Source organism: Callorhinus ursinus, unplaced genomic scaffold (genome assembly GCF_003265705.2).
Source record: "Callorhinus ursinus isolate GAN/ISIS: 27379988/994484 unplaced genomic scaffold, GSC_fseal_2.0 scaffold2, whole genome shotgun sequence".
NCBI classification, from domain to species: Eukaryota; Metazoa; Chordata; class Mammalia; order Carnivora; family Otariidae; genus Callorhinus; species Callorhinus ursinus.
Window position 1 is genome coordinate 9,721,354 of NW_027397064.1, and position 25,050 is coordinate 9,746,403.

At 38.0% G+C, this 25,050-nt stretch overlaps 1 protein-coding gene across 3 annotated transcripts in view; it reads left to right on the plus strand.

The window, feature by feature from the left end:
• Window positions 1–22,722, plus strand: part of LOC112835259 (thiamine transporter 2-like) — a 42,914-nt gene extending 20,192 nt beyond the window's left edge. For 2 of the 3 annotated variants that reach the window (XM_025886826.2, XM_073877669.1), the window contains exons 3-6: window positions 1,748–2,573; window positions 6,526–6,718; window positions 13,091–13,232; window positions 21,981–22,722. In XM_025886826.2, coding sequence (XP_025742611.1) covers window positions 1,748–2,573; window positions 6,526–6,718; window positions 13,091–13,232; window positions 21,981–22,154 — 1,335 coding nt within the window. In that variant the 3' untranslated portion in view covers window positions 22,155–22,722. Of the gene's footprint in view, window positions 1–1,747; window positions 2,574–6,525; window positions 6,719–13,090; window positions 13,233–17,904; window positions 17,978–21,980 lie in introns of all 3 variants that reach the window. The other variant, XM_073877670.1, reaches the window with a different exon arrangement.
• The last annotated feature ends 2,328 nt before the right edge of the window (window positions 22,723–25,050 follow it).

Genomic DNA, 25,050 nt, shown 5'->3' on the forward strand with positions numbered 1-25,050 from the left:
GGAGCCAATGAGTCAGTGGTTCTCAAAGTATGGTCTGTGGACCAGTGCAAGAGCATCACCTGGGAACTTGTTAGAAATGTACATTTTCAGGCCCTGCCCCAGATCTACTGAGTCTCAATGTCTGGTTTTTAACAAACCCTCCAGGTGAATTGGCTACATGTTAAAATTTGAGACCTGCCACTTTAGTCACTGAACAATAACAAGATCAGACAAAGCACTGTATCGATTCAATTTCCTTAGGAAAAAAATGTCACACCCATTTTATGGGCTGGTTATTCAGCAAATGGGGCATAACAATTGTATCTCCCTTGGTCTCCCTCTCCCGGAAAACATCCTCATGTCCCTACCGGACACCAAGGAAACTCTTCCCTCTAAACCAATCCACCATTTTCCCTCCCAATAAAAAAGGCGCATGCCAATCTTGAATGCTGGTAGGAGCAAACAGGTTTGGCTGAGAGATAGCCACGGACTGGGTTTAGAGTCCAGAGACAGTCACAAAAAACAGATCTGGAACATAGCTTTTCCCAGATTAGTGACTACACGTAATGTCGGGAAAAGCCAGAATGAAGTTCTACCAAACTGTAAGAATACGTAGGTAAAAGGTGACCTGAGAACTCAAGGAGTCAGGCACAGATTAGGTCAAAACACACTCTTGGGCTCAGCAAATTGGCGGGTTTATGTCAGTGATCTGAGACTCTGGGATTTGAGAGGGATTTAAGAGGTTCTACCCCAACCTTCTTTACACATCTTCTACCCACTATAGATTCCGCTTATAGAAGCTAAAATAATTATGTACTGTTGATGGGTTCAGATGATTTGCCGATACCGCCAGTGTTTTCTGGAAAACCATGGCCAAAGCTGACTTAAACAAGAACCAACCCACTAAGCGATTTCTCATGGCTCTTCCAAAGCAGCCCAAGAAAGTAAGGCCAAGAATGCAGAAAAACAGAAGACAAACTGGCATTCCTTCTTCTGATATTTGGTCTTGAACTGGTCATTTGTCCTGTGTGTTCCTGATCACTCAGATGATCTCTTGATGGTCTCTACATTTTACATACTGATGTGGATCAAAGGTAAATATGGTCAGGTTCTGCCAGTACTGAAACATTCTTTTTAACCTTATTGAAGAAGAGTCAACTATTTTAAAAGAACAGGCAACAGCATGTGAGCAGCCCTACACTGCCCTGGGGAAGCTGAGGAGCCTCACATATGCATTATGGCCTGTTTTCCCAGCCTCAGTGCCTTATGCAGATGATATTCCATTTTAAAAATGTAAGAAGCAGGGACGCCTGGGTGGCTCAGTCAGTTAAGCGTCTGCCTTCGGCTCAGGTCATGATCTCGGGGTCCTGGGATCGAGTCCCGCATCAGGCTCCTTGCTCAGCAGGGAGCCTGCTTCTCCCTCTGCTTGTGCTCTCTCTCTCTCTCTCTCTGACAAATGAATGAATAAAAAAAATAAAAAGGTAAGAAGTAGATAACTAAGAACAATAACTGCTCTTTCTTTATACTTGGAGGAGGGAGCCCACATGTTATGAATATCCATGATTTTGGCACTTTGTTTCCTTGAATTTCAGTTTCCCATGGCTTTCCATTGTATTGTCAGAAACTCGTGTGAAGTATCCAATTGACGGGGGCCAAGCAATGTCTTAGGATGGATACATGTCATCTGAATAATATATATGTCAGAGATCTATGGTGTGTTGCACTTCTGATGCTTTTGTCCTCACACCCTCCCCATTTAACCTCACAGATCACCAATGAGATCTTTCCAATTTGGACATACTCTTACCTGGTGCTGCTTCTCCCCGTGTTCATCCTCACCGATTACGTCCGCTACAAGCCAGTCATCATCCTGCAAGGGATCAGCCTCATCATCACCTGGCTGCTGCTTGTATTTGGCCAGGGAGTGAAGGCCATGCAGGTGCTGGAGTTCTTCTATGGCATGGTCTCCGCCACCGAGGTGGCCTACTATGCCTACATTTACAGCGTGGTCAGCCCCGAGCACTACCAGAAAGTGAGCAGCTACTGCAGGAGCATCACGCTGGTGGCCTACACGGCGGCCTCGGTGCTGGCCCAGCTCCTGGTGTCCCTGGCCAGCCTATCGTACTTTTACCTCAACGTCATATCCTTGGTCTCCGTCTCGGTGGCCTTTCTTTTGTCACTTTTCCTACCAATGCCTAAGAAGAGCATGTTTTTTCATGCCAAACCCGGCAAAGAAGTACGGAAGCCACCGAACAAAAACGCGGCATCAGATGCACCTTACAAAGTTAACACAGCAGGCGGCGGAGAGAAACCCACTTCAGAAATAGCCACCATTTCAGGGAACCTGGATGGTGGTCCGTCGAGCAGCCCGATGCCACAAAATGTAGCATTGAGTGTTTTTGTACAGTGGTTCCAAGATTTGAAGGAGTGCTACTCCTCCAAGCGACTTTTCTACTGGTCCTTGTGGTGGGCCTTCTCCACAGCAGGTTTTAACCAGGTTTTGAACTATGTTCAAATCCTGTGGGATTACAAGGCACCGTCCCAGAGTTCTACAATCTATAATGGGGCAGTAGAAGCTATTGCAACCTTTGGAGGTCAGTATACCAGACTTTATCTTTTCAATGTGCAAGAAATACATTCTTCCAAATCATAGTCTTAGATAGATTGGTTGTAGTGATTTCAATACTGAATACCAAATACTCTGAAAAAGAAAAGAGTTTTTACCCCAAATCTAAAAGAGACAATGAATATAAGGAATGATTGACAAGGCAATCCATGGAAAATAAATTTTTATCCACCCCTAAAAACAGGGACTGCAAATGTGTCCCATTGGCCGAAAATGGTTTGTCCATAAAGAGTTGAGTGGTTTAAGGTTAACCTACCAAATCAACTTTCCTCTCTAACTGCTCTGTAACTCTAGTTGTTAAACTATGGTTTGCAAACCATTAATAGGAGTGGGCAAATGATGGCCCATGGCCCACCAGAGCTAATAGTTTTTACATTTTTAAGGGGTTGTAAGGGGGAAAAAATAATATATGACAAGGGTTGTAAAAATAATAAATCCAGGCAAGCAACCCAATAAAAACAAGGAAGATTATGTGGTCCGCAAGCCTAAAATATTTACTCTCTGACCCTTTATAGACTACAGATCTTGAAATCAATGTGGTGGATTTCTGACCAGCATTTTTATTTTTTTTTTAAGATTTTATTTATTTATTTGGCAGAGAGAGAGACACAGTGAGAGAGGGAACACAAGCAGGAGGAGTGGGAGAGGGAGAAGCAGGCTTCCCGCGGAGCAGGGAGCCCGATGTGGGGCTTGATCCCAGGACCCCGGGATCATCGCTTGAGCTGAAGGCAGACGCTTAATGACTGAGCCACCCAGGTGCCCCTGACAGCATTTTTAAATCAAAGAACAGAATAGAAAATTTAGAATAGAATAGAATAGAATAGAACAGAATAGAATAGGGAGCATAACAGCTTATAGGGATAAGTTTTGTTTTGTGAAAATTCTATTTACATACACATATGTATGTAATGGTGGACATATAAAATATATTTCTTTTATCAGGCTATGGTCAAAGAAGTTTGAAAGCTACTGTTCTAGGAGCTACTTTATCATTTCAAAGGTTCCCCTTGAGACAACTTAAATAATTTATTTATATCTTTCCTTAACTGTACATGCAGGGATTTGCCAAAGCTTGTGGTCTTCTGATTAAGATTATTCTCCCTACTCAGCTTCCCCATTCTCTACCATATCCAGATATTTGCTAGAATAATTGTGAATCAAGACAAGATTCTTACAATCTTCCAACCTATCTCTTCTCCACTACCAGCTTATTGTACTATCTTGTATAATTTTCTCCCTGGCCTTTCCTATATAATATACTTTCATTCATCTGTCATCAGTAAGAACCGGTAAGAACTGTGTCCCCCTGCAGTAGCTCTTAACAAATAGCAATCCTTGATTGTGGAGAAAATGGCAGCAAACGAGACAAAGAACGCCAGGAAAGGAGAAAGGCAGAGTGTGACATGGTGGGAGAGGCAGGACCTCCAATAGGATATGTGTGTTCCTGAGTATTTATTACTTCTCCTTGAGCTGACCGGTAAGTGTCTACTTCAATCTTATTTACCTATAGATGGATTTCTGATACTGCATTTTGTGCAACAGGAAAAAGGCAGCGACTCTGAGTGACCTTGAGAAGGTCTCTGGGAGAATGAGGGTTTCCAGCTTCTGCTACGGGATTCCCCCTCAACCCTGTCCTGGGCTTTCTACTTTCGAAAAACTTCCCTCCTGGCTGAGAAGCTACTGTGGTTTGGGGGTTCTTAGATTCTTGTGCATGGACTCTTCCTTTTTCCCAGAACATATTTTGTGAAGTTTGAAATCCTTTTCCAAAGACAGTGAGGTGAAGAGAAGGAGGGAAGGTGGGCTGACACAGAGTTAATGCTCTTAAAGTCAGAAGGGTAGAGCCCAGAACTGTCTTTGAAGTTAGCCCAACAACATACATGGTTTTTCCTGACATAACAAAGCCTTCACATCAAATAAGACTTTGAAGATATTATTTTTGAAGTTGGGGTGTTCCACACCCACATATTTATTGAACATTTCAGGGTCCATTGTTGAGGTAATATTTTTCTCACTTCCCTTTCTGAAAATTCCATTTTGACTCCTAGAAACCTGTTCTAGGATTTGTTTACTTTAAACTATTTCCTCTCTAAGGACTTGCTCTTCGGGAAAAGGGAGAAAACAATCCTCTTCTCTTCAGAAAATGTATCCTTACTGAGGGCATGTGTAGAAAAGGTAAAATGTTCATAAAATTCATTCTTTAAAAGCGCACGAAACACAATTTTTCTTTAGTCTCTTTGTGATTGCGAGGACCCTAATTAGTGTCAAATTTTTAGGCAGAACCAGGTGAAGTAGGACTGGTTTGCTGACCTAAGGCCTCATGTAAATGAAGCCATGTCTTTCAGAAAGAAAGCTAAGGGTAGCAAGAAACCTGATAATTGATTATTTCATTCACAGCACAGTGTAGGAACACATTATAAGTACGTCCAGATAATGCGTGTTACAACATGAATGTGTCCTGGGGATATGTCTTGTGACTACATGCAGGGCTTGGGTCAAAGTTTCTCATCCTCGGCAATATTGACATTTTGGGCAGGGAAATTCTTTGTCATGGGGGGCTGTCCTGTGCTTTGTAAGACGTTCCACAGCATCATTGGTCTTAACCCACTAGATCCCCTTAGCGTACCACCACCAGCACCACCACCCCTGCCAAGCCATGACAACCAAAATTGTCTTCAAAGATTGCCATCTGTTCCCTGAAGGGCGAAAACACCTTTGTGAGAACAGCTAGGTTATGGTTAGTTTAAATTTGAGTTAGGGTCAGCACTTCTACAGTCCTATCACACACTATTAAAACTAAAAATTGATATATCTGATTTCTCCAGTAGGCTATATTATTTTCAAGAGCAAGGATCCAAAGTTTACCACCATATTTTCCCATAGAGAAGCTCAAAAATGTTTGACGGGGTGAGTAGGTGAATGAATGAGTCAACAAATAAAGACGGGGATGATTAAACCAACAAATGGGGGGGAAGTGTATAGAGAGAACTCTTGAATGTTGGTATCCTTCAGGGATTTAAGGAAATTTTTAAATCAATGTTATAGAGAAGCTAGAGAAAACAGAGATGAGAACAGAGAGAGAGGATCCCTCCTAGAACATTCATTCATTACATGGAACAGAGAAGAACACAGGAGCAAGGGCTGGCATTCAGTTTGAAGAACTTGGTGCCTCACTTGGTCACCAAGTATTCACAACTGACCATTCCTCACGCTTTGCTTTGTCTTGACTGAACTTGAGTCAGGCTCCTCTCCTTAGTACAGACCCCTGACATTCTGCTTGCCCCAACTCTGAGTAAACACAACACAATGTGGAATGTGCCCCAGCCCCCATCAACTTCTCCTGAAAACTGACCACAGCGGGACACTTTCCTGTCAGTCTCCATGACCATTTCCCCTTCCTTGTCCAGCTTCCTCTCCAAAGATCCCGCTTATGTCCGCTTGCCCTACAGTGAAGGATTACCCTATAAAAGAAAACCCTTTTTCTGTTTGATTTCAAGATGCTTGCAGATTTTGGCGATCAGAGTGTTCTCCCTATTGCCAGTCTTTCTTCTAAATAAAGCCTCCCCCCTATCAAAGTCTGGATTTGTTTTTGTTTGACACCGGGTTTCTGAACCCGAATTTTATCTTCTGCAAAGGGAAGAAGAAAGAAAAAAAAATGGCCTCTCTGGGGCCGTTCCAGTCTGTGATTTATGGAAACCCAAATTCAGTTCGTCTATTTCAAACTTTCAGAGAAAAAGATATGTACACTTCACAGAGCTGGATCAAGTGGTTTCATTCGGTCAAAGTTCACAATCAGTCAACATTTTTTACCATAGCCTGGAAATGTTTCAGGGCCTATCCAGTGTGAATTTTAACAAAACAGCACCCTATTTGTTATGTGTGGAATGACAAGACGTCGTATATATTGATTCCTTCCTTTCCAGGGGCTCTGGCAGCTTGCACAGCAGGTTGTGTGAAAGTCAACTGGGATCTCCTGGGAGAGCTGGCCCTGGCGCTGTTCTCAGCAGCAGATGCAGGTTCTCTACTTCTCATGCATTACACGACTAATATTTGGGTGTGCTATGCTGGTTTCGTGATATTCAAGTCAAGTTACATGCTTCTCATAACGATAGCAGCGTAAGTATTTTTCATTTCTTTATCTAAATCTCAAGCAACAGAATAGATTTCTTTATTCTTCCAGTTCTTCTGAATAGCATTTGCAATGTTATATTTAATGCTTCATATAAGAGACAACAACTATATTCCTATTTTAACGGACTTTCTCCTGGGACGTGATTAGGGTTATTCATCAGGGAAAAAAAGTTCAAAGTTCTCCTAATTAATAAATGGTGATATACTTTGAGGTTTTGATTTTTTATGGTTTTTTACATTGTATTTGTTTAACAGAATAATTTTATTGATTTTTTCCTTCTATAGTCCTCTTTTTCTTATTTGGTAAAAACATTTAACATGAGATCTACTCCTCTTAGCAGACTTTAAAGTGCACACTACAGGATTGCTATCTATAGGCACAATGTTGTACATCAGACTGCTAGAACTTATTTATGTTACATAACTGAAAGATACGTATTTATACACGTTAAGCAGGCAACTTAATTTTCCCCTCCACACAGCCCCTGGAAACTAGCATTCTATTCTTCGCTTCTGTGAATTTGATTATTTTAGACAACTCATATAAATGGAATTATGCAACGTTTGTCCTTCTATGACTGACACATTTCATGTAGCATAGTGTTCCCAAGGTTCATCCATGTTGTCCCATATTGCAGAATTCCTTCTTTTTAAAGGCTAAATAATAGTCAATTGTGTGTATATACCACATTTTCTTTATTCATTAACCCATCTACATACATTTAGGTTGTTTTCACATCTTGGCTACTGTGCATAGCAATATAATGAACATGGGTGTGCTCATATTTCTTCTAGGTCCTCATTTCAATTATTTTGGATAAACACTCAGAAGTGGGAATTTCTGGATTGTATGGTAGCTCTATTTTTAATTTGTTGAGGAACCCCCATACTGTTTTCCACAGTGGCTGTACCATTTTGTATTTCCACCAACAGTGTACTGTTGTTCCAATTTCTCCACTTTGATTTTGTTTTATTTAGCAACAAAATAAGATGTGATTGTATCTAATTTTGACTCCGATTAGTTTTCACCCTCTACCTGTTCTAATCATAGAACACCTGTTTCTTTTTGAAACAACTTATCAAATAGTCTCAGAGCAGTTGTAGAACTGAAGCTGTTTTGTAAAACTACATATAAAAACAAGAAACGTTAAATCATACAGTAGTTTAAACATGGGGAATATATGATCTCTTTTAATTAGAATGGAAAGAAAATGACCTAAGGAGGTGATGAATGTTGCCTAGAGAATACCTAAAAAAGAATTAGGTTGCTCATCATATCCTGTGTGGCAATATGTTTAATTTTAATTAGGTAGTTGATCAGAGATAAAGCAAACATCTGAAAATATTTTCCTTGACCTAACATTATCGGCTGCATAATCTTGGATATGTTCTTTGGCCTTAAACTTTTCTTAGAGATCTATAGAATACCATAGAGTGTATCAATATATGCATCATGGAGTTCCAGAAGAAGAGAACATAAAGAAAAAGAAAAAACATGTAAAAAGATAAGGGCCAAAAATTTCCCAAATTTTATCAAAAGCATTAATTTATATATCCAAAAAATGCCAAACATTCACTTAAAACATTAAATTGCACATTCAAAAGGCTCACCCATGAACTCCATGTAACTTACAATTGGGTTTAAGTCTACCAGTTTGTTATTTGTTTACTATTTGTTCCACCTGTTCATTTGTCTTTATTCCTCTTTTGAAGTTAATTGAGCTTTCTTTTTTTTTAATTTTTTATTGTTATGTTAATCACCATATATTACATCATTAGTTTTTGATGTAGTGTTCCATGATTCATTGTTTGTGCATAACACCCAGGGCTCCACGCAGAACGTGCCCTCTTTAATACCCATCACCAGGTTAACCCATCCCCCCACCCCCCTCCCCTCTAGAACCCTCAGTTTGTTTTTCAGAGTCCATCGTCTCTCATGGATCGTCTCCCCCTCTGACTTACTCCCCTTCATTCTTCCTCTCCTGTTATCTTCTTCTTTTTCTTTTTTCTTAAAATATGTTGCGTTATTTGTTTCAGAAGTACAGATCTGTGATTCAACAGTCTTGCACAATTCACAGCGAATTGAGCTTTCTTTTTAATTCCATTTTTATTTCCTCTATTTGTTTTTCTTGGCTAAGTCTCTATGTTTTTAGTGGGATTAGATTTTTAACTCATCAGTTTTCCTTAAATTAATATTATACCACTTTGTGTATAAATACTTTACAGCAACATAATTCCATTTACTCCCTGTGCCTTGTACTGTTTTATAGATTTTACTTCAGTTGCTGTTATAAACCCTACAAATACATTATTATTCTATTTGCTTTAAATAGAAAATTATCTTTTTTTAAATTAAGACCAAAAAAAATCTTTTATATTTACTCATAGATTTGCCATTCCCAATCCTTTTCATTTCTTTCTGTAAATCCAAGTTTCCATCTGCTGTTGATTCCCCTCAGCCTGAAAATTTCTTTTAAAATTTCTTGTAGTACAAACCACCTGGTGACAATTTCTCTCAAATTTTATTTGAAAATACATTTTACGTCATTTTTAAGTATATTTTTGCTGATTAGAATTCTAAGTTGACTGGTTTTTTTTTCCCCAGTCAGCACTTTAAGGATTTATTATTCCATTGTCTCCCAGCTTGCATCGAGGAGTTTGTTGTCACTCTCATTGCTGTTCCCCTAAATGGGATGATAATTTTGCTTTTGGCTGCTTCTAAGATTTTCTTTCTCTGTTTTTATTTGATTTTCAGCAGTTTTACTATACTTACGTTTCCTTTATGGAATAGTATGATTTTTTGCTTACCCTGTTATTTTCTTATTATTATTTCGGCCTTTTGTGACCTTCAACATCCTAACAAGGAGATCTCTATCTTCCCTCACCTTTATTTTAGAAACCATCCGAAATGTTTTGTTTTCTCTCAGCAATCTAACTCTTGATTAGTAAAAGGAACTTAAGTCAAATCTAAATTAGTTTGGTTTAATGCTTAATGGCTAGATTTAGGAAGATGAAGAACCTGAAAATTAGTAAAAATAATTTTTCCCAGAGTTATTTGTACTGTTCCTGACCACAGCTTCCACACAGTGAAAAAGTCAAAGTAGATTATTCTTGAATATTTCAGAACAGGTTGGTTCACAGCCATCTGCATATCTATTGCATACTGTGAAGTGAGTCAATATTGCTCGACTAAAGAAACAAATAGGAAAATTTGAAAAAAATAATAAGATTAACTGTCAGAAGATGAGATGGTTTAGGAAAAAACAAACAACCAAAATCTTTTGGTGTATTGAGAAATTCTCAGAATGATTTATCACAGACCTGAGGAAGTAGAGGGTTAAGCCACAAGAATACTAAGAATATGCTGAGACCCTGAGAGGCTGTGAAGATGGAACTCATCTCATGACTGTCAGCGTTTCCCCAGACAGTATGTCCAGAGCGTTCTCCATAAAGCCCGACAATCGTCTTTCATCTAACTTGTCAATTCGGTCAGGTGATTGATGAGCTTAGTGAAAAGAAGTACTATTTTAGGCATAATTAACTTCGGTTACATTATTTAAAATATCTAATTACTGGGCAGGACTCAACAAAGAGTATCTTAGTGTCAGGATACAGACTCACAGTGAGGAAAAAAGAGAACTTGACCTCATAGATCTGTCAAATTTGGTGCTAAATGAAATTATCACTCACATGTCCAACTTCAGAATCCTGATAGAATATCATTTTCTCTGTAGGTGAATCCTGTCTCTGTAACTTAACTCACATCTTTTTAATACTCTAACTTCTAAGAAAATTTTAAAATAAATTTAGCCCATGTAGGATAAATGTATTTCTAACGCAAAGGGTTAGAGTTCAGATTTGGAAGAAATTCTAAGATGATTGACCATCCATGGTTTCAACCATCATGTGATACAAGAAGTTCATGTAAAAAAATATGATTATTCTACAAAAGGAGATATTTACTTCATATTTCTTTTTCATGATAAAACTGATAAATTTGATTAATGTTAGTCAAAGCAGTTCTCTGGGTCCAGTTAAGTATTCCCTGTTTGAATGTAAGCTCTGTGAGGGTAAAATCATGCTTGCTCATTGGTATGCCCATGACGTCCTTGCTTCATGATAAACACTTGGTGAGCATTTCTGGAAAATAACAACAACAAGAAGCAAGGGGTACCTGGGTGGCTCAGTCTGTTAAGCATCTGCTTTCAGCTCAGGTCATGATCTTGGGGTCCTGGGATCAAGTCCCATGTCAGGCTCCCTGCTCATTGGAGAGTCTGCTTCTCCCTCTCCCTCTCCTTCGGCCCCTTCCTCTGCTTGTGCTCGCTCTCTCTCAAATAAATAAATACAGTCTTTAAAAAAAAAAAGCAATGAAAAATACAATAATATAACATTAAAAAAAAACTTTGGGCTATTGAATTTTTTTTAATTTAACCATTCTATTTTTATATGCACACAAAGTAATGTGTTTTTTTAATGCCTTCATAAATTGTTCCTATGACTTTCCTTTAAGTTATAGGGTAAATTGGTAAATGCCAATCCCGTAATGCCATAATGTATGGAACATAAACGATCAAAGAAAAATTTCAAAGTGGTTCTGTCTTCAGATTACAGGCTATCTCAGAAGCTCATCTGTATTTAGTGCTAAATGCCTAACAGAACATGAATATAATTCTCTTTCCAAGAACTTATTAGCCCTGTGCACTGTGCTCTGCATGGTAGTTTTATGCCTACGTAGAAATGACCCAGTAGGAGCTTTGAAATAAGATTTTAGTATGATTCCTTGTCATTTCAGTTGCCTGGGACAATAATTTTTGGGTTTAGACTGAAAAATCTTAGGATTCAAAGCCACACTCTGCTGGATGTTAGCATTATGCCTCTGTCTGAATCCACCACATATAAAGGTCTATCCAAAACCAAGTAATCATTGATACTCTGTTTAAGCATCTGTACAGATTAAATCAAGATTCCAATCTGGAATAATTGTCATACTAAAAGGGAATGTGCCGTTTGATTTAATTAATCTATATTTCAAGAGCATCTATCTAATATAGCATTTTTTTTCGAAAGGAAAAATTGTTAGCTGAGCAAGAAACTCCTGAAATTATAAGGCCCATTTGGACCATGTGTTATATTCGCTTTGTGGGATCTAGAGTAATTTATGGGTTTTGTTATGTTGGTAATTTTTTCACTGAAATAATACATTTTCATTGAATCACATAATTTTAAAATGCTTGTATTTGTTTTTTAGTGTGAGGATTTAGGGAGGTGATGTAAAAATAGTTAAAACTTTCCATTTGTTTTCATATTTTTTAAAATATTTTATTTATTTATTTGAGAGAGAGAGCACAAGAGGGGGTAGGGTCAGAGGGAAAAGCAGACTCCCCACTGAGCAGGGAGCCCAATGTGGCACTCGATCCCGGGATCGTGACCTGAGCGGAAGACAGACACTTAACCGACGGAGCCACCCAGGTGCCCTATTTTTTTTTATTTTTTTATTTTTTATTTTTTTATTATTTTTTATATTTTTAAATAAAGTCAGCTTATAAATGTCTTAGCTAAATTACATGGAAGAATTTGGATGCATATATGTCAGTCTTGCCTGACTAAATTAAATGAACTAATGGCCATATTGAACAAATTGTGAAGGCAAATAATTTGTGAGTTTTCCACGGAAAAAAATTCACCTATTCGACTCTGAAACTGCTAATGTAGACAGTCAATGATCCAGTGAAGAGCCTCCAAATAAGTAAAAACTCACCAAATTGACTTGTGATTTACTCATTGATATGTCTAGGTTAAAAAGTGACTGCTAAACCATATCCACATCCAATAATGTTCAGTGTTACCTGGTTGCAGAACATTTGGAATATTTGGCTTAATTTTAGAGAAGGTTAATTATTTTTAAAATTCTTATAATATATCACATCGCATGGAATGTTAAAATATAACACTTCACTATTCCATCTACCCTTCATTCCTTTTTCTCTGCTAGAAGAGGTTTTTAGCAAGAAACTTGTCAACAGAAGCTTGAGCTGCCTGAGGGGAGCCAAATCTTGGGAACGACACAATTCCCTGCTCTACCCACGGGGGCGCCTGGGTGGCTCAGTCATTAAGCGGCTGCCTTCCGCTCAGGTCATGATCCCAGAGTCCCGGGATCAAGCCCTGCATCAGGTTCCCTGCTCAGCAGGGAGTCGGCTTCTCTCTCTAACTCTGCCTCTCCCCACCCCCTCTCGTATGCTCTCTCTCTCTGCTTCCTCTGTCTCCCAAATGAATAAATTAAAAAATCTTAAAAAATAAAATAAAATAAAAGCCCACATATGGGTGCTTTCAAAACTCTTTCCATTTGTACACTGTTAGATTTCAGATTGCTGTTAATCTCAGCGTGGAACGCTATGCCCTGGTGTTCGGAATCAACACCTTCATTGCCCTGGCGATCCAGACTGGCATGACTGTAGCTGTGGTTGGCAAACAGGGACTGGGGCTTCCGGTCAGCATCCAGGTAAGTGCATGCTTCTGTGCCCTCACTGACACAGAGGCACACTCTGAAAACCACGCGCACACGCACACGCACATTTACATTATTTATACATAGTAAGTGGACTTACTGAGATATATTTTTCATACAATAAAATGACATATAAATAAATTTATATACAGTTCTATTAATTTGGGCAAACACACAGCTGTGTAGCCACCACCACATGAAAGTAAAGAACCGCACCTTCACCCAGACAATGCCCATGCGCCTTTGCCATCAGCTTCCTCTCTCTACACTACCCGCAGCAACACCCTGATGGGTTTTCTATCCCTATCGCTTTAAGAAGTCGTATAAATGGAATCATAGAGTGATAGCCTTTTGTTTCTGGCTTGTTTTCATTTAGCATGGTGTCTTCAATGGAATAATTTTGTATTGAGAGATATAAATATGATGTAGTTAAGGTACATTCTATTTCTTAGGAAACTTTTACATTAAACAGGCGACCTTTTCATTAAGCAGGTGAAAGAATGAAAGCATTACAGACCCATAAAGTCATTCCAGTTTAAGTGGTTCTCATTACCCACAGCTAAAGGTTTTTCTTGCCCTGGCTAAAGTTCAATCTTATGAATGCTTAGTTAACAGATTTCATAAGCCTACTCAGTCTCATGGACAAAATGGTTGATCTTACATGTCTCTACACATATCTAATGCAAATGTTTAGAATATTGAAATGTCTTCTTTAAAAACAAATAGAGAAAAAGAAATCATTTCCGGTAACACAATTGAATGAGTAACACCAGGACATTTAAGAAATCTATTTAATCTCAAACTCAAATCTATCAAATCTCAAAGTTCAGTAGAAGGAAAGATATCTTCATTGAATAAATATTAAAACTAAGATTACTGTAGAATTGCTGTCAATTCTTTTTGAGAACATAAAGAGATCAATTGTTACTTTCTAAAATAAAATTTAAATTTCTGATTTATTATCCAGCTTGAAATTTGCTCTCCAGCTTTTTAGAAATCATTAGGTATGTGATGTGATCAAGGGAGTACAAGCTTGAAATCAACAAAGTATGAATATTAATCTTGATGTTTATTAATGACTTCTTAAGAACTTTTAATTTGGGAAAATTTCAAATACATTTTAAAATTAGGAAGAATAATGTCATGATGTCCCAATCTTATGGCCAATCTCATTTCATCTGTACCTGCCACACACTTCCTCATCCTTCCCCCAGAGATGTAATTTTTTTAAAGATTCTATTTATTACTTGAGAGAGAGAGAGAGCATGAGAGAGCACAGAGGGAGAGGGAGAAGCAGACTCCCCACTGAGCAAGGACCCTGATGTGGGACTCGATCCCAGGACCCTGGGACCATGACCTGAGCCGAAGGCAGCTGCTTAAGGACTGAGCCACCCAGGTGCCCCCTGTAATTGTTTTTAATGTCTGTTTTCTCTTCAGTAAAATGGAAAATATAATACCTACTTCATGAGGTCTTACACAGATTAGATGCCCGCCTATACAATGCACCATTCCCAGCCTGTAGTGTACTCAATACAAGGGCAATGCATTGCTCTCTTTTCTTAACAGAAAGAAACAAGAGTTATTCACATGAGTCAACATTGTTAGGATACACTTATCTTTTCTAAGGACTTCTACATGAATCCCCTCCAGATATCTCCTTTATTTTTCCACAAATCCACTGAGTCTTAATCTGAAATTTATGAATTCCTAGAACTGAAAACTGAAGGAGGCAACCCAGAACTTGAGAAGAAAATTGCCTGTCAGTCTGTCTGTCCTCGTCTCTGTGACTACTTTGTGTAACCTGACTTAAATGACTGCTTTGTGAAAAAAAATCAATACATTTTGACCTTTCTGGGGAGTTCACATGGACATCCAAAGCTGGGGGTAAAAATTAAGTTTGGCAGAAAAAGTCAAACTTCATCTTTGTTTCCTCTGGTAAGTCAAGACTTCCAAATGGTTTTACCTTCTCAACCAAGGGAAATCTAGATTCAGGGCACTCCTGTAAAACCTTTCTCTGTATTTCTACCTATCTTCTCTTACCATCTCTGCTAATAACTTCGATGCTACAACAACTTTCATTGAGATTCTTTCATGTAAGTTACACTGTAAAACTCAACTCCTGAATAAAGGACTAGTTTACCCAGGTGCCAGAGTAGGGTAAGCACAAACTACACAGTCCAAAGGCATAAAGGAAGACAAGCCCTATTTCTATAAAATATTCCCCAGACAAAAAGAGTGTTACTACAGATTTCTGGGTTCGAAAAGCAGACTTCTTAAAAACTGATTTTGGGTAGGAATCTAATGAAATATGCTTGGATTAAACTTCAGAAAGCCAAGAATATAGAGGTATATTGATTAATAACTCCCAAGTCTCAATCATAAATGTCCATTTATCATTGATTATGCACTTACGAAATCCTGTGAGTTTCTTGATATAATTTCAAGTGCCATTTTAAAAGATTGGAATCTAAAAAATAGAAGCTACAACCTAAGTCCGCATTCTCATAAGACATAGAGATTCAGTGGAGAGAAATCTGCATTGAGACATCCTGAACTAATTCCTCCATTTTCTCATTATTTCTCAGCCTGTTATCACAACATAGACTTTTTATAGATTCCTCAATTTAAACGGACCATAGATACCTTAAAAAGAGGTCCCACGTATATCTTTGAATATTACTGAAAGGCTAGGGGAAAAGGGCCCATGAGAAAAGCTAAAAGAATCTTTTTACCTCATCTAGAAAAAACTAAGGAGTAATTTAGCTAGTTATGTAAGAAGCGGTAACTTTAAAGTATAGCTTTACTGAAGGCATAAGAACATACTGTGGTATACCGATGATATAAAATAATTTTCTGGGGGATTTTTGTTTTTAAAAAACAGGTGAAATTCATAGGTGTAAATATGAGGGACTTTTAGAGGGAGTGGGTGAATAGTCACACAACTTCAAAAGGTTAATTTTTAAAAAATAATCCTTTTGTGGGGCGCCTGGGTGGCTCAGTCAGTTAAGTGTCCGACTCTTGGTTTCCGCTCAGGTCATGATCTCAGGGTCTTGAGATCGAGCCCGGCATCATGTTCTACACTCAGCAAGGAGTCTGATGGAAATTATATCCCTCTCCCTCTACTCTTCCCCCTGTATGCTCGCTCTCCCACACTCTCTCTCTCTCTCTCTCAAATAAGTAAATAAAAAATAATCCCTTTCTTAGGTTTCACACAAAAACACCCAATTATTCACAAGTTGGTTACTTGTTACTATATCCCTCCATCCCTCTTACCCCCTACCCGGTTCCACCCTTCAATTTGCAGAGATACCCCTTGGAATGGGGAACACGTTGGTAACCATCAATTTCTTATTGATTGAGGGAGTTGACATTCATTCAACTCCCATTCATGAATCGTTACTTTCACCCGCCTCCTCCCTGGATGTCTTGAGGCTTAAGCTATGAAAAGCAACTCTTGACACTGGTGGGGAGGAAAAATATTGTTTCCTCTCACCATATTTGGCTCTCAGCTGGGTCTCTGTAACAAAAACAAATTAACAAAAGCATACAAATGTATTTGATTTAAGTTTTATATAACACAGGAACCTTCATAAGGAAATGAAGACCCAAAGAAATAGTTGAGCCTGAGTGTTTTTATACTAGACTTGATAAAGAGTGGAAAGTTGTGAAAAAACAATATGATAGGACAAAAAGGATATGAGCTAAGAATAGTAAATTGGGGAAACTTCACACGGTCTGTTCATTCAGATTCCTCTCTGTGTCCCTTTATCTTTGGAGATAAGGATGTCCCTTTTCCTCCGGGTATAGACACTAGGGTCTTATGACCTGCTCCAAAGGAAGGTCGGAAAGTCCTTCCTGCATCTGCCATGTCTCAGATTCCTTCAGTTAAAAAATATTCACTATGCCAAAGTGTCATATTTGGGGGTAGTTTGTCCTGAACCCCATCACCAGCAAGGTGGGGAAGTACACATGAAAAAAAAAAGGGAAGGCCACTGGTATAAAGTGACCCCTCGATGTCATGGAAACCACAGCTGCTGCTCTGTTCTATCTTTCGTGTCCTCATGGAGAAATGCAAAATGATCCTCCCCAGCTCTCTTGGCAGGAAGCAACTATACTCAGCCACTCGGGGACCAGATGGACCCCTGGTTACATACTCCATTAGATCATCTAGCTAGGATAACTGGTACTTTTGGTGCCCTAAATTAAATAAAAATTAGAATCATGAAAATGGAGTTTTAGTTTTAACCCCAAAGGGCTTAATAAGGGAAGGAGCACTCTAAACAGAAAGATTATCTCGCAAAAAGTAGAACAGCAATGCTATTATTTTGAGTGCATGAAATGGCGATCCCTTCAGATTTGTGGCAGCCTCCCATACATCAAATCTGAAATTTTTCAGATGTGTTTAAAGCATGGAATATTTGCCAGTCCAGATAGCTCAGATGAGTGTTTTCAGGACACATTCATTAACTCAAAACCTGTGAGATGTGTGGTCTGTCGGATTTAGGTTTCTCTATTTCATAAACCATCTTGGAATCCTAACTCAAAGAGTAGCTGAAGGCGAGGCCAGATTTTCATTATCAAACAAAATAACTACCTATACAGATTTTCAATGAGTTTGGGTCCTGATCTTCAGATTTTGTCTTGTTTTCTTACTTTTCTATTCTAGTGGAAATGGTCTGAAGGCAAGTACCTTCAGAGGAATGGGGTTGAGCGATTGCGTTTGAAGAAGGAGAAGAAGGGTGGTGCATGTTGTTTGAAGTTTAAAGTCAACAAGGGTTTTTAAAAATATTAGATTAAGAAAGACTTACTTCCATTAAAAGCTACAGACTTAAAAAATACTAAAATAAGAAAGGCTTATTTCCATTAAAGCAACAATAAGCTGGATATCAGAAAAAATCCTTTATACTTCAAAACATCTAAAACTCCTGGATATAAATTTAAGATTTTTTTTTTTAATAAATGGCTGAATTGGTAAGAAATAAGAATACTCTGCAGAGGTCAAAGCAGGAACAGGAAACCAGATAGATAAGGAAACACTGAATCTATCATGTGCTTGAGCATCTGCTGATTCGCCCAATGACCTGGAATTTTGGTTTTAGTGGCAATCCCAAAGGCTACATCCTCAGTGAGTGATGAAACAGAAACAAACCGTGAAATTATGGGGGAAACTCCAACAAAGAAGATGAATCTGGGTGGTATCAGAGGAATTTACTCTGGAAATTTGCTTTCATAAGCCAGCACTCACATAATTCTAGGGCCCAATTTTTATAAGCCAAATATTTTTTTTCTAAAGCTGAGTATTTAGTTTAAAATGGCCCTGGTTGGTAATGGCCCCCAGGCACCTGTATCTATGAAAACAAATGCTCTCTGGAAGACTGTCCCTCAATACAGAAATTTTAAAAATTGCCATATATAAAATGCCACCAAATATGAGCTTATGATTTTTTTAAAAAGTCCAAAATCATGCATGGATATAAAGTACCATGAGCAAGCCAACTGAAAAAATTAATAGCAGAATCAGACCAACAAAGATTTGAGACAGAGGCATTACCAGCATTAGAAGATAAAGATGTTTGACAGGTTTGTATACAAAGGAAAATAATAACATGAGAACGGAACAAAATACCTCATGAATGATGTATTTGGGAAAAACAGGACTCATGAGAATTAGAAACTTAAATATGCTAAGAGCAAGTTAGATACATATATAGGAAAAATTACTGAATGGGAAGAAATCACCAAGAATGCAGCACAGAAAGAGAGAGAAGTGGAAAAATTAACAGATGTAGAGATGAAAGTGAGAAAGTTTAACAAATATCTAGTTGGAGTTCCTTGAGGAGATAATAAAGGTCGTAAAGAGAGGCCAATAAAGAAATATTCACTGAGAATTTTCCAGAAGTAATCAAGAGCATGTATTCTCAAATTTAAGAAAGAAGCTCCAAAAATCTCAAAAAAAGTAAGTAAAAAGAAATTCATATCTAAACACACTGTGGTTAAATGCAGAAAACCAAAGAAAAAGAAATCTTAAAATTAGAGAAACAGAACATCAGCTACAGATCGTTGACAAGGGACATGTCAGTAGCTCAGAGTAGAAGCCAGCAAAACAATGGCTTCAAGTGTTGCAGAGAATAATAGCCAGCCTAGAATTACAGACAAAGAGAAACTATGTTTTAAAAATGAGAGTAAATGGGATGCCTGGGTGGCTCAGTCGGTTAAACATCTGCCTTCAGCTCAGGTCATGATCCCAGAGTCCTGGGATCGAGTCCTGCATCGGGCTCCTTGCTCGGCAGGGAGCCTGCTTCACCCTCTGCTGCTCTTCCTGCTTGTGCGCTCTCTCGCTATGTCAAATAAATAAATAAAATCTTTAAAAATAAAATAAAATAAAAATGAGAGTAGAAAAGGACATTTTCAGACAAATGGAAATAGAATGAGTGTGTTATCACAAACAAACCTTTACAAAAGCAATTTCTAAAGGATGCACTTGAGGAAGAAGGAAAATTATCCCAAAAGGAAGGTATTCCCAAAAGAAGGAATGTTGAAAAAAAGAACTAAACATGTGAGTAAACCTAAACAAACACTAATCATTTAAAGAGTAATACTTAGGGACATCAGGTGGATCAGTCAGTTGAGCATCCAACTCTTGATTTAAGCTCAAGTCATGATCTCAGGGTCCTGGGATGGAGCCCCCTGTCGGGCTCCACACTCAGCGGGAAGTCTGCTTAAGATTCATGCTCTCTCCCTTTCCCTCTGCCCCTCCCCACCCTCTGTAAAATAAATAAATAAATAAATAAATAAATAAATAAATAAATAAATACCTTTAAAAAATAAAAAAGAGTAATACTTATATTTTATATCTTGAGGGGTTTTTAAAAAGATGCCTGAAATACTGGACAACAATAGTACCTATCAGTAGAAGATATTCAAAACTAAGGATTTTTGTGCTGTTCTGGAGGAGGGCAGGAATTATTGATTAGACACTGCTAGGGCAACGCACTAAGCAGGGAGCAGGATGGCAGTCCATCTGGTGGGGAGGCGGATTTCATCAGCAGCATTGTTTAAATTGCTGCAGCATGACGATAATGAGATGCAACAGACTTTTAATCAGTTTTATTATAGTTTTAAAATTCTCTACAGAGAGTTCTCCCCACTTACTGCCCGCACCCAAGGCAGACAACTGCAACCACCATTACCTTTATGCACCACTGCTTTGTTTATTTAAGAGTCAATATCTCAAGTGTAACCATGAAAAAAATTAGAAGTAGATTATGCAATTTTTATTGCATAATACAGAAGAGAAGAATAAAACAGTATATGGAAAAAGAATCACATGAAAGAGCTCAAGAAAGGAGGAGAAATTTAAGGAGCATGAAAAATCAGAAAAATATGGTGGCAAAAAACACAAATATGTTAGTTGTCACTAAAATAACAAATTAGCTCATAGGTTGGACTGCCAATTTACAGGAAATAGGGGAAGCAGAAGAATTCATTACATAACATCCAGGATTATCACCAAAAAACACCAACATCTGGGAAATTATAGTTTTTCAACAAATAAAATTTTAAAAAAAGATCCATTGTGTCAAGAAATTCAGCAATCAGTCACAATGTGTGGATCTTATTTGAATCCTGATTCATTCCCAGAAACTAAAAATATTATGAGACAAGTAAGGAGACTTGAATACTGACTAGATGATATTAAACAATTGCTAATTTTTTAGATGTATAAATGATTCATGGTCACTTTTGTGTGTCCCTCTTTTTAAAGATACAAGCTGAAATATTTATTACATTATATGATACCGGATTCAAATTAATCTGCAAGGGGAAAGGGGAAGTGGTTGGGACATTGTGGAAATAAGACTGGCTATGAGCTGGTGATTGATAAAACCAGGTCATGGATTCAGGGGCATTTGGATACTGTCTTGTCCACTTTTGTGAATGTTTATAATTTTCCAAAAATAAAAATCAAGCAATTCAAAACTAAACAACCCAGAAAAAAAAATAAAAAGAATAAAAAGAATATTTTCAGGTTAGATTCTTAAAGGGTTACAAATATAGTCTATTTACAGAAGACATATTTAAAATTATAAAGACATCTGAGGTTTGGAGCAGGGAGGGAAAATTCATACCAGGCAAACAAAAATTTTAAAAGTTAATAAGTTCAATTTTTTAAAAAATAAAACATAATTAAAACCTCTTCATCTGTATATCTAAGGAGAATTATTAAAAATGATTAAATGTTCAATTACTCATTAGGAATATATACAAGTTCTAAACTTCTATACATCTATTAATATCATTTCAATATTTTGGAAGGAAACACTGTCTTCTTTCTTTTGATTTTTTTTTTTTTTGGATAGAAATACTCTCAAGCATGTTATATTCTATGAAAAAATAAACTTCCAATTTCATATACTAAAGGTGAATATGAAAAAAAAGAAGGAAAGCAAGAAGGAAAACTATATATACTCTATATAGATGGAGAGTTTCAGAACAACAGTTAACATTGATTGAATTCTACTATGTAGGTACTGTTCTATATATCTTCTATGTAATATCTCATTTAATCCTCACAACAAATGTGTAAATATTGTTATTCTAATTTTACAATTGAGGAAATTGAGGCAGAGAGAATCTGTGACCTGTTTAAGATCTCCCAGCTGATAGTAAAACATCACTCTATAACTTCAGTGTTGAACACCCATTTTAATGTCATGCATTAATTTTCTTTTTCTTTTTCAGTTTTTAATTTATGGGAGTTATTTTTCTGTTATTGCTGGAATTTTCCTAATGAGAAGCATTTACATAATCTACTCAGCCAAATGCGGAAAGGAAAAATGTAGGTCTACTACTGGTCAGAATCCAAGCGAGCCGGAGAATTCAATGTCCAATATGAACTCAGTAACACAGTTTTAGCCTGGTCTCTCCTACCATGGACTCAAAGGACAGACGACTCTGAAAATGTATAGCACTACATGGCATTTTAAATTTTTGTCCTAGATTGAGATACCATAAAAGACAGGATTTTCATCAACCTCATCAACACCACATCAAAACCTCTGCTATGGGCTGGTGAACTGGGTACAACCAAAAACTGGAGTCGACTAAGTTGAAACCAGCTATCTTTATGGCCTCGGTGAGCAACTGGGACCCTAAATACTGTTTTAATATTTTCAAGTCCACCCCAAAAGAACATGGAAATCAGACAAATGGGACCAGCCAGGAACAGAAACATGAAATATACAGAGTGAATGATATATACTGGCTTTCTGTGCCCAACCTCATAAACGTGTGATTTGGTTTGAGTAGTAGATAAAAGAAGTTTCTAGTGCAGGCCTGATGCATAGTAAATGATCAACGTGTGATAACCATTATTATTATGCTCATACTGTATACTAACAAAAAAGTTAGAAGGGGGGAAATCATTTAATTCCTATAAAATGAGGCCAAAAAATTAAGAAAAAATTTTCTATTAAACTTTACCATGACCCTACATGAAAATACTGAATATTGTAATGATTTCAATTCTTTTCAAATGAATGGATAAGTTTGTTGCAATTTGTGACAGTCAGTCTTATGTGTCAACTTGACTAGGCCAAGTTCCTTATTTATTTAAACAAGTACTAATCGAGGTGTTTCTATGATGTATTTTGCAGATGTGATCAAAGTTCACAATCAGTCGACTTTTACTTAGGGAGATTACCGTAGATAATCTGGATGGGCCCAATTCAATCAGTCAAAAGGCCTTAAGAGCCGAACTGAGCCTTCCCAGAGGAAGGAGAAGTTCCATCTGAGGACATGCCTGAGAGTTCTAGCTTACCCATCCTGATGGCCTGCCCCATGAATTTTGGACTTGGCCTCCCCAGCCCCCACGATCAAGTAAGCCAACTCCTTGAAATATTTTTTTTTTAATCTATATCTCCACTGGATCTGTTTCTCAGGCTGAATTCTGATTGATATAGATTTTGGTACCAGGAGTAGTTGTAGAGGACAGATTTGTAAGAACAACTTTTCTGAATAGTTTCTGGGTTTTCTGGAACTGGTTACCTGAGCTAGTTATATTTAAAGCCACTATGAATCTGTTTCTAGTCATAAAGAAGACACTAGTAGTCGTGGCATGATGTGGTTTTAGACACACAAGTGTCACCATCGGACACTCCTAATCAAATACTATATTAGTTTCCTAACGTTCTTATAACAAATGACCACAAATTGAGTCACTTTAAACAACAGAAACTTCTTTCCTCACAATTCTGGAGGCTAGAAGTCTCAAATCAAGGTATTGATGGGGCTATACTTTCTCTCTGAAAACTTGGTCTAGGGAAGGATCCTTCCTTGCCTCTTCCTAGCTTTGAGGAGTTGCTGGAAATTCTTAACATCCCATGGCTTGTAGACACATCACTCCAATCTGTTCCTCTGTTATCACATGGTGTTCTCCCTATGTGTCTTTGTCTCTATGTCCAAAGTCTCCTCTTAGTATAAGGAGGCCAGTCATATTGGATTTAGGGTCGACCCTAATAAAGTCACATTTATAGGTTCCAGATGAACGTAAATGTGGGGACGGGGGACAACATTCAGCACAGTACAAATACCTACAGAAGGTGAGGTTCTGGATTGCTGTCTATTTGTCAATTTAGACTATTTTAGTTAAACTAAAGAGAACAATGGTTCTCAGGATGGTTGCTCCTGCCAGCACTGGAGAAAATAAGGGAGAAAAAAGGATGAGCGTAGGGCTTCAAATTCCCAGGTCCGAGGGCTGAGTTAATGACCTGAAAGCTCTAATATCTTCCCTGAAATAAACCTTGTCTCCTGCAGCTACAGAGCTGAGATTTCTGATAACCAAACCCGAGTCTCATTCTGCGATTGGCTGTTTTACAATGCAAACTGAATTCCTAACCTTGCAGGGTGTCTTCTGATTCACTGGGAATGAGTGGAATGCTGAAAACTGGAATGGAGACACATGGTCAGATCTCAATAAAGCTGGGGATATCTAAGCCCGAGATCTGCCAAGTCTTTGCCATTAGAAGCTGCCCTTCCATCCCTGCCTAACGAAGAAGTCCTGTAATGGCATCGGCCGCGGTACCAAGACATTGCTGAGTCTCCTCAGGCCCACACCCACCACCCCCTTTGCTTCTAAACCTATAACTAGACTCAAGTTTCAGCAGGCCCCAAAAAGGAAAGTACAAAATGTGTGGAGAGGCATTACACTCCAAAAGAGCTACATGATTCTCCCAGTTTTTATAGACAGAAATCTAGATAATATGTATGGGATGTGGGATCATGGTAGAAGGAACATAAAGTTGGATCAAGCAGAATTCGTTGATATGGGCTGCCAGTTTGGTTGGTTAACTGAAACATGAAGTCTACACTAAATTAAGTTGAAATGCCAGAACTGCCTTGGTATGTTCTAGAGGAAGATACTCAGAAACTTAGGGAAATTATGATGTTAGAGTGGATTTGTCATGTGGATTTGTTCACCCAGCTTGGGAGGATCCAGAAGACACACCTTTTACCATAACTGTGAGAATACATTTGTGAGAGCAGCCCAGCATACTAGAAGAACTCTGTGGTTGGTTTGCTCTATAGGTCGGAAATTTAAGTGGGAACTGTTACCAATGAACTGGAATACTTAAATACAATGGAGATCATGGGCTCCTAGGGTGGCAGGGGCCACATGGAGGCACTTAGTTGCTAAAGACAAAATGGGTATGGTTACCATAATGGACAGTGGAGCCAAAGCAGTGGTCAGAATAGTCTAACTCACAGAGACTTGTGGTGTTGGCTAGTTGGTATCCATAGAAAAGAAATAGAT